Source organism: Cynocephalus volans, chromosome 1 (assembly GCF_027409185.1).
Source record: "Cynocephalus volans isolate mCynVol1 chromosome 1, mCynVol1.pri, whole genome shotgun sequence".
NCBI lineage: Eukaryota > Metazoa > Chordata > Mammalia > Dermoptera > Cynocephalidae > Cynocephalus > Cynocephalus volans.
This window is the reverse complement of record NC_084460.1, coordinates 230608772-230627082: the sequence shown is the minus strand read 5'-3', so window position 1 is coordinate 230627082 and position 18311 is coordinate 230608772. Positions and strand designations below refer to the sequence as shown.

Below are 18311 nucleotides of genomic sequence, written 5' to 3'. Positions count from 1 at the left end.
ATCTTCTTAGGCATATGTTTGGAAAAATGATATTTATATTAAAAATGAACCAAATTTACCAAGTCAAAGGATCACGTGGACTGGGGAAGAAGATAAAATATATAATGGAATAACTGACTGGGTGTATGAAGGTAGACACTTTAAAGCTTTTTCAAAATGAAAAATTTAAGCTTTTAAAAATAGTTAAATGTTTCTTTAAAAATGGGGAAATTCAATGCGATTCAAAATAAGTTGCATTTAAGAAAATGTCATCGAATCTCTTTTCCAGCTCACAGCACAGGCATCTCATAGAGTGAGAGCTTCTTTGCAGCTGGCGCTGCTCTGCTCTCATTGTCCCTCAAGGCTCCTCTTGTCTTTGTTTCACAGCTGCAAAGAGCCTTTCTGTAAAGGTAGCTTTTCTGGTTTTACTGGGGTATAAAAGCCTCCAGATTAACATCGAATGTTTCTCTAACTAGGCCTACCTAACCCAGAAATTATTAAGGAAGGCTAAATAGTCCCACAACATTAAAAAAAAGATGATAAAATATTGTCTGGAGGTTGGAGAATGGAGGGGATGAAAATGCATGTTTCATAGAAGATTCTTGTTCACTTGAACTTGGACAAATTATGATTTTTCCTATTTTAAAAGGAAGAAGTAAGCAAAAATCAAAATTAAAAAAGTTAAAAAGGAATACTCTCCTAAGATAAAGAATTTTAGAAACTATTATGAACACATTTTAGAAACTTAGAAAATATTAGAAAAACATTTTTCATGTCTATAGTTGCCAAGATAAAATGTGTTTTGAGACTGTTCCAAACTGTTCACAAGGTTGCCTCATACTTATTTGAAAGACTCATCCCTGTTTTATCCTATTATTTCTTCTTTGCAGTTTTTTTTTAAAAGAGATTTTTTAATGACGTGATTTTGGCTCCCTATTTCAAGTCAAGTACAATTAACTAATAACATAAAAACAACAAAAATTACATTAAAAGAAAGATAAATTTCCATGGCCGAGAAATGTGTTTTATTAAAACATAATGATATTTACTTATAGTAGTTACTTAGAGATTTTTTAACACTTGTTGGACAGCACAGCACAGCCTCCAGGATCAACACATGAAGTGAGCAGTCTCTTCTCAAAGCTGTGACTGTCTCTCAGGAACAGCTGGGCATCTCTAAGATGAGAACACCCCTTAACACTTAACACCTTTTTCGAGGTAGCTGGAAGAATCTCATCTTGCGTGTTCATGACTGAGTCATTCACATGCAGAAGAATGGCTTCATGGTTCTAGTATGGTCCTTTCTCTAAAAATAAGAGTTTAGTCCCTAGAGGGAAATTATTACATCGTCAATATGGAAAAATATGTTCTGTATTCCAAATAACCACTAATTCAAAACACAGAACACTACCTGCTCCCTGTACTTAACAAGTAATTTTTAAAACCAAAAGCTTGCTTTAATTGTATTGATTTTATGTACTTGCAACTGTTTTGTAAACTAGAATCTATGGGTGAAATCTACAAGGAATGAGACATCAGCTCAGTATATGAAGAAGTTCTTAGTGAAAACCTTGACTTGGAGTCATAAGGCCTGGGTTCTAGTTCTTGTCTCAGGCAATTCATTCAATCCCTCTAAGTCTCCGTTTGCTTTTCTGTAAAATGGGCTATGAATAAACCCACCCAGGGATCTTTATGAAAACTAAATTCAATGTGTTTTGTAAATTATAAATTGTTACATAAATGTGTACATACCAGAGACATAGGTATGAAGCAGTCAAAGGGAGAGTGGGCTGCTTTACCAGGCAGTAGGTTTTCTGTTACTAGACACGCTGCAATGGAGGTTAAAAGGGGCAGTACAGCATACACATGAAAAGCGTGAACTCAGACCTGAGAGGTCTGAGTTGATGTTTGATGTCACCAGTTATTAGCCATGTGACTCTAGGCAAATTGCTCATCCTCTTTAGGCTTGACTCACTTTGTTCATCTGTACAATGGGTTATTGTGAGAATTAACTGAGATAGTAGATGTCAATTGCTTATCAATGCCTAGTATATAGCTAGCCCTCATCAAATGTCAACTGCTCATTATGATAATTATGATTATAATACATTTTATTATTGTAATTATTTTTACGGCTACTACTACTATTATTATTATTATTATTATTGAAAATAAGCATTGAGAAGCAACTTGTAAAGAGGCCTCAGGCATCAGAAAAGTGGTTGGAATACACGATTTCCTAACTGTAAGATTCTAGTTCCTGTGCTTGTGCTTTTACATTTACACTCACATAAGACTAGTGGATTAACTAGGAGTCTACTGAACTCCTCCATTCCCATTTGGTTAAAGAGATTTTGGCATGTTAAGAGCCAGAGATTGAATGTCCCATGAATAAAACCCATAATAAACCAGGGAGGAGCTACCTTTGCCAGAGATTGAAAATAGGCCCAGCAATATACTGGAAAGCAAGATTTTTTTTTCATTTGCCTCCCTCTTTGACCCTCTTACCCATCAGCATATATACAAGTGGAGTATTAATCCAAGGGAGTTTTCAGTTTCTGGGCTGGGCAAAGGAAATGTTTCTCAGTAGGGGTCTCATAGAGCTCCTTGCCATTCTAAATCCATCCTTCCCACACCTTATTTGTGCCAGGAGTAGTAAACTCTGGGCACTATATTGGTTTGATAGCCTGGAGCCACACACCACCCACCAGTACCCTGTGGGCTCAGTATATACTGAGCCCAGTTGGGAAGAGTATGCTGGCATGTTGACTGCTTGAAAATTAGAAAGAAGAGAGCCTCCTGTGTGAAATTTACTTTTAGTATGTTTTGAGGCATAAATTTGGAGGATTATAAGATAAGGAAAAAAATGTAGAGCTTATATTAAATATTGCATGCTAAAATATTCTAAAATGGTCCAACGGGTTACTTATTTTTACAATCCAGATATATCCTAGAAGATTTTATTTTGATTCATTTGTATTACTCTGATTTTGGAAGCCCAGCAAATGCAAAGTGGTTCATTAGTTGAACTCTACTGTAATTACTAAAGCTAATGAGAACAATATTTTGAATGCCAAAGCCAATTTATCAGCTACTTCTTATAACAGAACGATTTATGTCTTTTTCAGAGGAAGTCTTCAGTGCCTACTCTGCTCTGTGGTGGTCTCCGAACGGTACTTTTTTAGCATATGCCCAATTTAACGACACAGAAGTTCCACTTATTGAATACTCCTTCTATTCTGATGAGTCACTGCAGTACCCAAAGACTGTACAGGTCCCATATCCAAAGGTCTGTGCTCCAATTTGCGTAGTGGTTCCGTGATTTGATGGGAAAGAGAATGGTTTCATTTAATCCCTTCTTGCTAATGAAAATATTGTCAGTCTCTCTTCAACAGCTTGCTGTGATTACTCTTGCTAAAGTCAACAGCATCTGGCAATTTTAAAGCAATTTTATTATCCCAGGAAAGAGTGTGATTTAAGGTTTTGTAATGTCTCCAAAAACTTTGAGAAATGACAAGCAGAAAAAGATGGGGAAAATGATTTTGAAAGAGGTAGGGGGAATGAAAATGTTTGACTGGAGGAAAAGAGAGGCTGTAATTGAATCAGAAGCTCATCTCATTTGTAGAAGTTGGAATGTGCCTTAGATGAAGTTGAAAAGCTTGGTTATTATATATCAGATTGTATTACTAATTAACGGGAGACATGACTAGTTTTAGTGGTTCTATTACAGATTTGGCACTAATGTAAAAATTTCACACATTCTACATTTGGAATAATAGTGTCACATCTTGGTTTTCAAAGCTGTTCTCCCGCTTTGAGATGCATGTTTACTGAAATTGAAGGACTTTGTTTAGCAGTGTAAGTCAGAGAAGAGGGAGAGTTTAAAAGGAACCAAGATTTCTTCATTAATACGGTAATAAGAATGGTATTGTTAGGGAAAACTAATAGGACAGTGTTTTTGCTGTAAGCTTTTTGAGAAAGAGATTTTTATTTTTACCAACTCACTCAATTTGCTTATGAAGAGCTGCCATTTTAGGAAGACAGCAGAAATTAAAAGAAAAAAAAAAAAGATCAGAGACTAAATATGGAGATGTGTTTTCAGTAGAATGTTATTTTTTGATGAGTGAAACTGGCAAAAAAAAAACCCATAAAATATTCTCACTAAAAATATCATATTATTTCTAACTAATCTGTCAATCACAGATCTATGTGTATATTTAAAAAGGTTTTACGAGTTTCTGTCATAATATTGATTATAAAGCTCTAACATGGCGAACCTGAATTTGGAGTAAAAATGATGGCTTCCTAATTAGCATCATTGGCTCTCAGCTCAGGTAAACTAATTTTCTTGGTAAATTGTGTCTTTGGCAGAACCTAAGGTGTTCTTCATAGTGACAGCTATCACAGACTTTTTGTTTTGCGGTGTCAGGGTATATTTGCAAATACAGTCATGTGCCACGTAACGATGTTTTGGTCGACAATGTTGTTAAGTGACGCATGACTGCAATAAAATTGATGTTAAGAAGTTTATCATTGATTTCAAAAAGTACATAAATTATAAACATATAAACGTTTATTATTTAAACAGGAGCGCTTTGAACCTTCAAGATATGCATGTGCACACACGCACGCGCACACACACACACACACACACACACAGGGCTATGTTGTTTCTGCCTGAACATCAAAAGGTTACATTTCATGACTCTTCTTATGTTCATTTTATTTATATTAAATTGTTTGGAGGTGTCCAATTGTTATAACTTTATGGCCATAATGCAGACGGTTTGGGACAGTTTAAATTTGTGCAATGATGTTGTATTTTTTTGTCAACGTGAATTCTGTGATTGTTTTTTTTTCCTAGGCAGGAGCTGTGAATCCAACTGTAAAGTTCTTTGTTGTAAATACAGACACTCTCAGCCCAAACACCAATGCAACTTCCATACAAATCACTGCTCCTGCTTCTATATTGATAGGGTAAGACTCTTCATCTGAATGCTTGGTTTGTAAACAGTTTCACACTTTCCAGGAAGAGAATTTCAGAAATGAATGAATGGCAGACTCGATCATAGCCCCCAGTTTATCCCATGCTGGTGCCATTCATTCTCTCATTCAGCAGTTCTTTGTTGAGCACCTACTTCCTGTCTTCAGGCTGCACACGGTTCTAGTGACAGGCATGCACATGCTGCCTACACTCAAATGGGGAGACAGACAATAACCAGATAAACAAATAACAATATAAAACGTCAGGTGGTGATGATGTTGTGAAGAAAACCAAAGCCAGGCAAAAGTGATGAGGCCAGTGGGGGAGGTCAGGAAAGGTCCCTCTGGTGCAACGACCTGTGCACAGTGATGTGAGGAAAGAAAGAAATCTGTCCACATGGATGGTTGGGGGCATAGTGTCGGGCAGGGAAGAGCATGTGCGAGGGCCCTGCAGAGGGCATGTGCTGGAGCATTAGAGGAAATGCAAAGAGGTCAAGGTGACTGGAGCCTGCTGAGTGCAGAAGAGAGGGGAGAAGACAGGCTCAGCTCCACAGGGCTTTGTAAGACTTAGAGAAACTCAGGGAAACTTAATTGAGGGAGTCCCAAGTTTGTCTTGTACCTCAAGCTCTCACTTGCTTAAATAATCCTCAGTGGTTCAAAATCTGCCATCAAGCACCTTCAGTCCCTTGTTTATTTTCCTGTTAGAAAACCACCATACTGGGTGCAATTTATGGCTATTGAGTAGCTCTTTATTTATTTCCACCACTTATGTTGGTTTTGCTGTTGTTTTTAAATAACAGCCAGCACACATTGAGCACTCAGTGTGTGCCAGACACAGGGCATTATCACATGCTTTATGTTGTCACTATTTAAAGTAACTCTCTCTTTCCAACAACTGTTATTATATGCCTATTTTACAGACAGGAGAATGAGGCCTAGGGGTTAAGAAAATGACCAAGCAGGAGTCTGAATTCAAACCTGTCTTTCTGACTAAAGAGCAAGCTGTAAAACACTCTGCTAGGTGCCTCCCACAGTATGAATACAGCTGGTGCCCTCAGATTCCTGAAGGTATCATGAGAGCAGTGCAGAAGTATCCATTTTCTCCGGGGTTGTATTAACTACATCAGGCATGCTGTGGGCTGTAGTTAGTAATTCATTAGCCTAGTGAGAAATATCTACATTAACCTATTCACTCTGGAGGACAATTAATTATCAGTAAATTTAAAAAAAAAAGTTTTTCCTGAGTTTATCCAACAGTACAAAGATTTACCAACAGGTTCTAAAATATGCAGTTTGATCCTAGCTCTTCAATCAGTATTGATTGAGCACCACTGTTTACACTCCCAGATGTCCACAGGGAGAGCCTCTTTCCTTCTAGCACTTGTCAGCAGGTAAACAATATCAAACATTCAGACAAATAACTCCAAGTGTGATAGGACAGAGGGCTAAACAATAGGACAGAGGTCTTCTGAAGAGGGGGAGATGGGTTTTCCACGACCCCAGGGATGAAAGTCAGCACCTGGAGGATGTGCAGATTGAGCAGGTAGGATCCCAGCAGGCACAGTGAGGAGGAAGGGCACTGAAATGGAACAGAGCATGGGAGAGCACAGGGCTACCCAGGGACAGACCAGCAGTGCCTGTGTGACCTTGTGGTCTGTGACCAGTATCTGTCTGCAAAAGAGGATGAGCCATGAGTGTCTGCTCTGAAAAATATTCCATCTGGAAGGGGTGTTAGAACTCATCAATGATTTGTAAACTTTTTTAAGGACCCAGGAACCTTTGTTCAAGTGAGATTCACACAGAAGCGCAATGCCAGAAAACAAACAAAGACTCCCACTCAGGTTGGGCAGGCCTTGTGTCTTGGTTTGTTTTCTGTTGCTTATAACAGAACATGTGAAACTGGATGATTTATAAAAATATTGAATTTATTTCTCACAGCTTTGAAGCTGGAAAGTACAAGGTTGAGGGGGTGCATATGGTGAGAGTCATTTTACTTGTGGGGACTCTATAAATTCCTGAAGTGGCACAGGGCATCCCATGGTGAGGGGGTTGAGTGTGCTAATGTACTGTCTTCCTCTTCTTATATAGTCACCAGTCAACACCCACAATAATCCATTAATCCATTAATCCGTTAACCCATTAATGAATAGATTAATTTATTCATGAGGACAGAGCCCTCACGATCCAATCACCTCTTAAAGGCCTCACCTCTCAACACTGCCACATTAGAGATTAAGCTTCAACATGAATTTTGGAGGGGACATTCAAACCACAGCACCAGTCCTTCTCCCCTTTCCTTCCCACAAGAGTCCTAGGAGATTAGACAGAAACTGAAGGGATTCCAGAACACACTCAGAACATTCCTTTAAGACACAGATGAGAGAACTGAGGCCCAGAGAGGTAAATTCATTTCTTCAAGGTCACAGAGCAAGATAGTGTAGAAGCTGGAAACAGGACAGAGGCCTGTGCCTGCCAGATGAGAATATTCGAGCAATTGAATTAAAATGTACTGAGCACTTCCTATGGTCTGGAGCTGTGCTCAGTGTTCTGCTCTTGCTGTCACACTCATTCCCCTAAAGTTCCCTATGGTGTCGTGTTCACGGCCATTTTACAGATGAAGAGACGGTGTCTCTCTTACACAGAAAATACTTTGCAAAGAATAGTTGTGAAGTACTGAGCTCAGGAAATTTAAGCAAGCCCAAGAACTTATTTTTTGCCCTATGTGAATTAATCATTAAGTCTTTGTTCTTTGTACTTCTTTAAGCTGCACTCATGAAGGGGGTTGCCACAACTCACTGTGGATATTTTGTGTGGAATGTATGTTACCGAAAAATTGTTTTTGGATACCACAGGAATGTGTTCTATAGGGAATTTAAAATATAGCTCTGGTCTCTGTTAATACCAGTGTCTTAGTCAGTTTTTGTGTTGCTGTTAACAGAATACATGAGACCGGGTAATTTATAAAGAAAAGAACTTTACTGGGCTCACGATTCTGGGACAGCTGCGTCTGGTGCGGGCCTCAGGCTGCTTCCATTCATGGCGGAAAGTGGCAGGCAGCCAGCCGTGCAAGATCACGAAGGGAGTGGGGGGAAGTACCAGGCTCTTTTTAACAACCTGGAACTAATCCATTCTCTGAAGAGTTCACTCACTGCCCAGAGAGAGCATTAATCTATTCATGAGGATCCCCCTCCATAACCCAAACACTTTCCACTAGGCCCCACCTCCCATCACTGTCACATTGGAGATCAGATGTCAACATAAGCTTTGGTAGCGAAAAACCGTTATCCAAACTATAGCAACTAGTAAGGTTGCAGTTTTCTAAAACTACTGTTTTTCTGGCCTCATGCAAAGGGCCAGCAGGGCCATGTTAATCCAGGCAAGTTTTTCCTCTTCATAAACCGCCCAGCCCCTGGGCTGTGTCACCTCGTGATCACTAGTCTCTGGAGTGGGAGGCCTCGACAAGGTTAGCACCTCTCTTTCCTCCTCTGCCCTCATTAATTTTCCTGCTAGGCTGTGCCCCTTCACCACAGAGCTTCAGCAAATGAAATCCTACTGGAGAATGGGGCTGGTGTGTGGTTTTGTCAGGAATTGGCAAAAATTAGTAGAAATGGGTGGAAATACTCATTTCAGAAATGAGTAGAAAGGGCACACTGGCCACTTTTCCAACACTCCAGGCTAGCACCTGAACCAAGGAGAGCCTCCCTGCCACCCACACTGATTTAGTGCTGAAATTGATTAGGTTTGTTAAACTGCTAATTTGTATTGAATAACCATCATGGAAGTCTGAAAGCTCAACATATTTGAGAGAAAACAGCATACAATGTGAAATCATAAATCTCCTGTTTTATTTAGAGTAGCGCTTACATTGCTAACTGAAGGAAGACAAGTTTTATAGGGTAGGGCCACTCCTACGATAGTATCTCCAGTGCCTAGCAGGGTGCCTGGGGCATAGCGAGTGCCCAACTAATAATTGTAGAATAAATTAATAGATAAGTGGGTAGGTGAATGGACGGATGGGTGGGTGGACGGATGGGTAGATGAGGTGGGTTATCTGGTGACTTTGTGTGTATGCAATAGGAGTTTACACAACCAGCACCAAGGATAGCCTGCAAAACAACTTTGCATAGCAATCCCTCTTTTCTACCTCCTCCCGGACATCTGCAAATTCTGCAGCTGTAAGACTGGAGAGGGCATGTTCTATTGAGGTGACCCCACCCAACATCTGCTGAATAGCTCTGGAAGTCCATCACATAACCTGCCCACCCTGTTCCCTCTGCTCCTGAGGGACACAATAAAAATGTGCTGTGTCTCCTCTGAATGGTTGATGACCTTTGGTGTATAAAGCAGGGGCATCAGAGCTTGCAACTGTCCCACAGGATATAGATAAACTGGACTAATACACTGGAAACTGGAAACTAGTGACACCTGCAAGCAAGGAAGCAGATGAGGGCTCACGTGCTGTGGGTGCCACCCCCCTCAGATCCGCCCCACCTCGCTCCACCCATTCTACTGCTCAGCGATCTGTCAGCACACCCAGGAGGGCTGGCATCCCTGTCTGGCAGGGTGCGGCATGGAGCCTGCGGACAGCACTGGCAGTAGGGCCTGTTTCCTCGGGTGATTCACTGAATTAATCACACCAGAGTCTGCAGTTGCTGTTAGTAGCAATTTTTCCTCTAATACTTGCAGTTAGTAATGCATACCTTATTTTAAGTATTCTTAATGTACCAAAAGAAACATTTACACAAATTAAGAGAAGCAATAGCACCCAATAGACATCTATTAAATGTCTACTGTTTGCAAGGCATTGTGCTAGGACATGCAGTCACTTTACAAGGGGACTTGTAGTATGATATGCCCTGTAGTATGATTTTCAAAAGCAAGTCTTTCTCAATGCTTTTAAATATGGTTTTCTCTATAAAATTCACTTTACACACAACTCTCGAGGAATAAATAGATTTCATCGAGTGAGGGATTTTATGATGAAAAGAAGCAAGAGGGTGAATGAAGTTAGTGAGCAATGATTCCCAAAGGAGTGTGTGGAGGTTCTACAGAGGGAAGCAACGCAAACAGGACAATCTGAAGCCAGCTGCCTGATTTGCATCCTGGCTCCAACACTTTCCAGTTGGGTTATCTTGGGCAAGTTCCTTAACCTCTCCACACTTCAATTTCCTAATCTGCAAAACATGAACTACAATGGTACCTACCTCATAGGGTGGTCATGAGCTTTATGTCAGGCACTTAGAACAGTTCCTGGCACACAGTAGACTCCACATGGGTGTGAGCTCTCATTATTATGTTCAGAAATTACTCCATTGCTTTAGTATTAAAATTAACCATATTCCCGTTGGACTAAGCCAGTTCCAGAAGTTAGAGGAGCTTGTAGGCTCACTATGTCTAGCCTGAGATAAGCAGTCCAGGCTCCCAGAAGGCCTGCCTGCAGGTGCACTCCCCTTTCCACCCTACCCCAACCATTGCATAGCAAAAGTCTACTCGGTATTTGCCTCTCTGTTTTTGCAGAATAAAACCGACATGAAGTGTGAAATGCATAGCTGATAATCCTGCTTGTTATATCTTTCTTGTCAGGTGGCGACTTAAACCTTTCAGTAAAAAGTACAATGAAGCCATTGGTTTATATCTTTTTCATGACTTATTGACCATAGCCTGGGATGATCTTAGCTCAGGACTGTGATTGATGAGGTCTGTTTATAAGAAAATGCAAAATTACTGCCTGCTCCACTAGTGAGCTGCTTTTGCGGAGCATTCACAGGGTGCACCTTGGGCTGTGAGAGGTAGGGGAGGATCCAGGTTCATTGACCTTTGATCTAGAAATGGGCAGGGAAGGTGGCCCACACATGTGAGTTTCTTGGCTGATTTCCCAGATTCTGTTACTCAATGTTTCCAAAGTTGCTTTTATGTTGCTGATTTCTGAACCTGAGGTATAATTTACGGCTATTAGTAGACAAAGCTATTTAGTGCCCGCTGACCCACTAACCATAGTCAAGAGTTTTCTTCCCCCATCAGCTGCCCATCTTCTGCCAGAACACTTTTAAAAAGACAAGGATATTTCTGGAACCCAGATTCTTCATCTATACCCACAGAACCCCTGGAAATTGTGTGCGTGTGAGTGGAGAGGCTTTTTCCCCCCTAAAGAGAGGTACATAATTTTCGTCACATTTTTAACTTAAAAAAATAAGAACCACTGGTATAGTACAGGAGTTAGCACATCAGGGCCCACAAGCCATATCCAGTCCACGGCCCATTTTTGTATGGTCCACAAGCAAGCACGAGTTTGGCATTTTTAGATGGTTGGGGAGAAAAATCAAAAGAAGAATAATATCTTGTGATGTGAAAATTATATGAAATTCAAATCTCAGCTTTTCATTGGAACATAGCCACACGTTCGTTTCAGTATGGTCTCTGGTGGCTTTTGTGCTATGAAGACAGAGTTGAGCAGTTGTGTCAGAGAAGACATAGACCACAGAGCTTAAAATATTTCCTCTCTGGCCCTTCACTGGAAAAGTTTTCTGACCCCTGGTCTAGGATATTAATTTCAAAAAGCTTCATTTTCTGTCTTGTTTGTCATTCTTCCATTCTTTTTGCAAGGATTAGTACCTGTCCTGGATAAGATGTATTTGCCTTTCCATTTTCTCCTTTAGCTCCTCTGCACTGGGCAAATGCAGCCGAGTGAAGCTAGGTGAGGAACCCTTGCTCCCAGACACGCAAGGAAGCGTTCTCATCTCAGACCCTGAAGCCTGGTAGTTGGTGATAAGGCCGTGAGACTGGTGATGCAGGTGCAGAGGGAGGGGGTTTCCAAGAAAACATCATGGACAAGGGGACATTTAAGCTAAGATCTAAAAGAAGTTGGAGCATGGTGGTCTTTCCAGACTGAAGAATAAGGTTGAACAAAGAGAGAGTAGCTGGGAAACATCCTGGGGTGTTCATGAGAATACAGGCCACCCAGGCTACCTAATGTATAGGTTCTTAATAGGCAAGAAAAAGAACTGGAATGGAAAGCAGTTCCTGTTTGTGGAAATGTGGTGCTTCCCTGCTGTTGAAGGGGTCGGTCTTCTTTCGGTCCCTGCACCCTGCAGGAGGCCGGCACGGAGGCCGAATATCACTGGGCTCATTAACACACTGTGTCCCCAGCTGTAAAAAGGGGACAATGATGCTGTGAGGGGTCTGACTTGCTTCATCCGGCACTTAACCCACCCTGAAGTGCTCAATAAATACTTGTATGATTTAGTGTCTGTGATGGCAGTGGAGACAGGAATCGATCTGTGAATTTTGAGGAAGGACAAAGCTATTTAGGCCACAGAAGTCAGGAGAGGGTCTTTTTTCCTTTCTTCAGCACTGCATTCCACAGAAATTTAGTGAGTGCCTGTTTTGTGCAGGCATTCTGCTAAGTCCTGGGGGTACCCTGTGAGCAAGACAGATGGGAGCCCTGCCTCAAAGAGCTTGCAGTCAGGCGAGGAGAACAGAGCAAGGACAGGAGGGGATGGGCACAGCCTGAGCAGGAAAGAGCAAGAGGGTACATTAGGGCATTCAGGGTGGGAGGAGATATGGCCATAGGACCAGATGGGGAGAGGCAGGATGAAGGACTGGTTTGGAACTCTCCCGACAAAAAGGAGCAAGGCTTTGATCAGACCCTGGAGAGGAATGATTTATGAAGTCATCCCGAATCACACTGGGGGAAGAGGGGGGAACAAAAAATAAATAAGTAAAATGAACAATCCACAGCAAATAACATTAGCGAGGCTAAGAGAAAAGTAAATAGAGAATTCCAGGCTTTTCACTATAAATCAGAAAGTGGTTCCAAAAAATTGTAAAGGTATGTGTTGGGAAGGGTTCAGTGCTAAGGATATCTCTATTTATACAAGTTTATGTTAAAATACCACAGGGTTCCTTAATTTCTTCACAGGTTTATGTTTTGACTCTTGAGAATTTTTTTTTTAGAGTATAATTCTTTGATTTTCAAAGTTAGTGGAGGTGTGAGTCAGTTTTTTTTTCCCCATTTGAAAATGAAGTTGAGAAAAGGGTCAGCTGTAGTCTCACCCTAATAGGAAGAATTTTCTGAAGAAGCTTGTCAGATTATGAGAAAATGCTCGAATCTCAGCCAGTGTCCCCCGGCCCATGGGACTGTTCTCTCAAGACAGCAGAAAAGAGATGGGAAAACTTCACCCTCGTCTCCCTGGCATCACCGAAGGCCGTGCTGAGGACTCGATAAATCCAAACTCGATAAATTTGAGTCACAGATGTTAAGTCTTTGTGGGATGTTGCTGTTGCTTTTCCTGTTGGATATATTTTACTTTCCATTCAAAATTAAATTGCACTTTAAGCTTTAAGAAACTGTAAAATATTGTGGTGTTAAATGGTTTCATTAACCATCTAAAACTCTGCTTCCCATTAGGATTGATTTCTTTTCACTGAGTAAAATATCTCTTTGTACCAAGGTCTGGGAATAGTCAGATTCTCTCTCTCTCTCCCCTTCCTTCCTTCCAGGGATCACTATTTGTGTGATGTCACATGGGCCACACAAGAAAGGATTTCTTTGCAGTGGCTCAGGAGAATTCAAAACTATTCAGTCATGGATATCTGTGACTATGATGAGTCCACTGGAAGATGGAATTGCTTAGAGGTAAGACTGAGTGGGGATGTTCTGCCTCTAACGCAACGTGTGCTCAGAGGGCTCCATGAAATCAGAGAGAACGAAGGGTGGGGATCAGGAAATGAGGTTTGAGTTTCTCTTCTTTCTGACTCTGACCCTGAGGCAGTGGGTAAGGCTTGACTAACTGTTAGATAACATGACATCTGGGGGTGGCTCTGTTTCCCCTTTGCTCACTAGTCATACTGTTTGAGTAACGGGTGCCATCACTCGGGAAAGGGTGACTGGGAACCCAGAGGATGGAATCTGATATCAATATTCAAAACACCAAAGAGGGCCAGGGGCTGCAAGGTCATTGAAGTGTGTTTCCATAGAGAAAATATGGGGAATGGGACTGAGATGTGAAACAAAACAAATATCAAGAGGCCACACATTCATTACTATTTTTAAGCAGGAAACAGCTTTAGAACTTAAACAGATAACAGTCCATCTGAGAGAGCGGCAACTCTGAAGCAATCTCAAATGTTAGTCCAACCTTGAGGTGCTGGGAGATTTTCAGACAGAAGACCCTGAGGTCCAGACAGACTGCTGGATCCAAATTAAGCCCCTCTGGGAGCCAGCAGCCTCAGGACGGGTAGAGTCTGGAAGAGGTTTGCTGCACATGCCACGGACACTCTACAAGCCTCCTCCTCTGCTAATGGGCCCTATGCCCACACACCTCCCTTCCCTGCTCCCAGCCTGGCCAGGCACAGGGTAAATTCTCAACTCAGAGAGCCTGAGCACCATGTGTCCTGATTCACTTATTCGTTTATTTATGAAATAAACATTGAACACCTGTTATGTTTCAATCTCTGTGTTAAGCTATGGACATTTAAAAAAAAAATAGACAGCATGCCTGTCCCCAAACTGTTTCTGTTCTAGTAGGGAATACCATTATGAAAATAACCCATATTAGTTGCCATTTATTGAACACTTAAGGCTCAGTAAGTTTAAGGAGCTTACTCAAGTTACAGGACACAGCTAGAATTCAAACCGCAAAACCTAAGCTCTTTGCTTCCTGCCAATTGAATTATAATATCAGGCTACTGTGCCATACAAGGGTTTCAGCAAGGTGTGGAGGGAACGTAGGGCAGAAGAAAAGGAGTGGCTCTATAGGGGCAGGCAGATAACATGGAGAGATCTAGAGTGGTCTGAGACAAGTGGCCGTGTGCTGGGCGGACGAGGCAAAGGGCCTATGTAAGCAGAGGGCTGTGCAAAGATATCCAGTGTGCAGAGCCTGAAGCATGCAGGGACTGTGGGCACCTATGACTAGGCTTGGGGGAGAAGAACAGTGGTGAGAACAGAGGCTTGAGATACAGGCTAAGGCCCAGGTGCTATTGTGAGGAGGCTGGACTTAACTTGTAAGAAATGGGGAGCGGCTGCAAGGTTTTAAACAGGAGAGCATTACAGTGAGAGTGAACTGCCTGTGGCTGGGGGCCGAGCCAGGTGGAGAGTAGACTGGAAGGAGAGAAGAGCAGCAGGATCTCCCAGAAGGAGGAGGGGAACCTGCTGAGGACATGAGAGAAGGCAGTGGTGGTGGAGAAGGACAGAGAAACCAAAGATCCAGGCGACAGGGGCTGCGAGAGTGGCTGTGAAGAGTGGGGAACTAGAGTGACTGGCTTGGGTGAGTCGGTGTCACTAAGTAGGAGACGGAGGGTTTGAGAGCAGGCTGGGGACGGAGGTGGTGGGGGGAGGAAGAGGAAATGGAATGAAATTATCTTTGGTTCTGTACATGTTGAATTTAAAACGCCAATGGAGCTTCTGGGACAGTGTTTGGGTGTGGACCTGCCACAGAGCTCTGGGCACGAGAGGTAAATGATCTCATGTAATTATATGAAAAATACGAATGTAAATGAAAACCTATGAATGCGGATAGTTTTCAGTTACTTTGTTATAAGCAGCATTTTGTGTGTATTACCACGAATTATGGCTAAAGAGTAGATTTCATCATTTTACTTCTCTTTGAAACATTTTCCTTGTACTTTTCCCTTCCTAGGCACGGCAGCACATCGAAATGAGCGCTACTGGCTGGGTTGGCAGAGTAAGTGTTATGGGGTTTTATGTGCTATGGGTCAGCTACTTGGAGATGTTTAATATGTAGATATTCCAAACTAGGGCTCTATGTTTTTTGTTCTTAATAGAGATATTAGTTGACCTAACTTAGTCTAAAGTAATTAAATGCTCCCTGTAGAGATATCTTTTTATAGAGAATACATAACATTTTCAGTTGGAAAAAGTAAGAGGACAAGTAAAGAAACCAAGAGCAGAGCGCACAAAACAAAACACATATTCTAGGCAAATTCTAGCTCCAGTAAGTTAAAAAGCAACCGTTGCTGAAAGGCGGCCAAGATGCCAAATATGCTCATTGACCTCGTATCTGAAGTTATGTGCTTTAAAGGCAGAAAACACGGTTTCTGTCCCCAGCCTGCACAAATGCCTAAGGAGATGTGACTACAATCAGCAGACTCTGCAGCAACCATGCAACACCCACCATGCAGCTCTTTGGGGAGGAAATCATACTCATGGGATCACAGTTTATTAGGCACCTAGATGCAGGCTTTAGCCAGGAAAGCATGTGACCCTCAGGGACTTCTTGGCGCATCTCTATCCCACTGCGTTCCATGCACGTTACACAGAATTACCAACCGCACTGCTGCAAGACCGTACAATGAAGCAAGTCGATGAAGGAACCCTAGCCATTGTGACACCTCACACAAACAATGAAGAACGAATCTGACCTAATTTTTATGACCACTTCTATTCAGCCCCTTTTAAGAGGGAAACAAAGTGACCCCCAAAATGTAAAGATTTCACATCTCTTGGGTCGCAGAGGCAATGACCCTTTCCAGGTGGGCTCAGAGCTCCTCCGGTAGTACTTGCAGGTCCTTTTTCTTCAGGCATTGATTGGGCAGAGGAGAGAGGTTTGCCAACATGAAAAGTGGTTTCCTCCATGGCAAGAGACACGCTACACTTCCTCACGACTCTTTGAAAAAAATATGTTTTTTCCTCTCTGTATTTAACCAGACAGATGCCACTTTTCACACATTTCTACTAGGCACAACTCCATCCAGGGGAAACAGGGAAATGTATTAAAAAGATAAGGCTGTGAACACAGGTCTAGAGAGGGGAATGTGTTTCAGAGCTCTGTAATGAGAACACCAAGTGTACTGCGCGTCTCAGCTCGCTCCATAAATGAATTCACTTTGAATCACTAAATAGAAGAGGGAAGCATTTTTCTTCCTTCCCAAAATGGGAGCTGACGAGAGAAGAAACATCAAGGGTGCAGTGAACCAACAATTTTAAAAGACCATCTCCTACCTGATTTCAAATGTAACTAGGAAATCGAAAGCAACATATTCCTTTCAGGCTGGGATAGACACTCTTCTACTTGAACTATATTATGTTCTGAGTACTATCTTTTACTGAACTGTAAAAAAATGGAAATTTTGTTCTATATTTCTATACAACTATTTTTTTGTAAATTGCTGATCATATTTAACAAAATGAAAAGGCTTATAATAAAAATAACTGTATGAATGTTTCTGTATAAAATGTACAACAGACATTCCTTATGGTAATTAGTCCAGAAATGGTTAAAGATTACCTAAGTCTGACTTTCAAAAAGATAAATGTGTAAAAACAGGAAAGAAAAATTCCCCCAAATTACAAAGCCCTCCAACCTGAAACAGTCAAAAATAATGTCTATTTCAAGAAAGCACATTTATGACCCTGAGGAAATTTATTTCTTGAAACTGAAAGGTTAATGCTGTTTTCTTCACACTTAAAGCCAGAAGTCACAGTTATCCTGCATAGAGAGTAGATGCCCCAAAATAACAGTAACCGCTTCCGTTTACTGAGTGTAAGCATCTATGTGCATTCTTTCCTTTACTCCTCACAAAGAATTACCTATGTTTGGTCTTTTTGTCTACATTTTATGGAAGGAGAATTTTCTCTGTGAGACACTCTGGTTTCATTTGGCAAGTACATAAAGCAGTTTTTGAGCATAGGGGTTGGAGAAGACTTTCTAAAACTAAAGTAGGTACCTTAAATTTTTTGGTGTTGTTCTCTATTATTTTTTAGTTTAGTCCTTCAGAACCTCATTTTACTTCTGACGGTAACAGCTTCTACAAGATCATCAGCAATGAAGAGGGTTACAAACACATTTGCCATTTCCAAATAGATAGCGAAGTGAGTATTCTTACATAATTTACTTCAGGTTGACCTCCTCTTTTTGAAACTAACTTGAAGTGGAAATCATTTAGTAAAGTTGGTCAATGTGTGCAAGTAATCAGACTAATTCAAATTCCTCAATGGCATACGGGGTAAGGTGGGATGGGGTAGGAGGTCCCAACAAGAAAACCCAAGGCTACTTGAATTCCTAATATAAATGACTTAATCCTCCACTTAACATTGATTAGAGATACCGTCTAATAAATCTCTTTTTTAAAAAAACCCACCAGAACTGCACATTTATTACAAAAGGAGCTTGGGAAGTCATTGGGATAGAAGAACTTACCAGCGATTATCTGTAAGTATTCTAATAATCGATAGTATATAAACCTACTTGTCATTATCACGCCCTCTTTGCCTAGAAGTAGGGAAAAATCTTCTACAAATAAAGAGTAGTCTATTTGGAATGTGTTCAATACTTTTCTCTTTTTAACATACGGAAGCCTTAATGATTTTCGCACGAGCTCGGCAGACTTGA

At 41.3% G+C, this 18311-nt stretch overlaps 1 protein-coding gene across 1 annotated transcript in view; it reads left to right on the top strand.

Moving 5' to 3' along the window:
• DPP4 (dipeptidyl peptidase 4) overlaps positions 1 to 18311 on the top strand; it is a 78366-nt gene that overhangs the window by 32645 nt on the left and 27410 nt on the right. The window contains exons 8-14 of the mRNA XM_063099072.1: positions 11 to 131; positions 3108 to 3268; positions 4844 to 4956; positions 13462 to 13597; positions 15600 to 15644; positions 17684 to 17791; positions 18064 to 18131. Coding sequence (XP_062955142.1) covers positions 11 to 131; positions 3108 to 3268; positions 4844 to 4956; positions 13462 to 13597; positions 15600 to 15644; positions 17684 to 17791; positions 18064 to 18131 — 752 coding nt within the window. The remainder of the gene's footprint in view (positions 1 to 10; positions 132 to 3107; positions 3269 to 4843; positions 4957 to 13461; positions 13598 to 15599; positions 15645 to 17683; positions 17792 to 18063; positions 18132 to 18311) is intronic.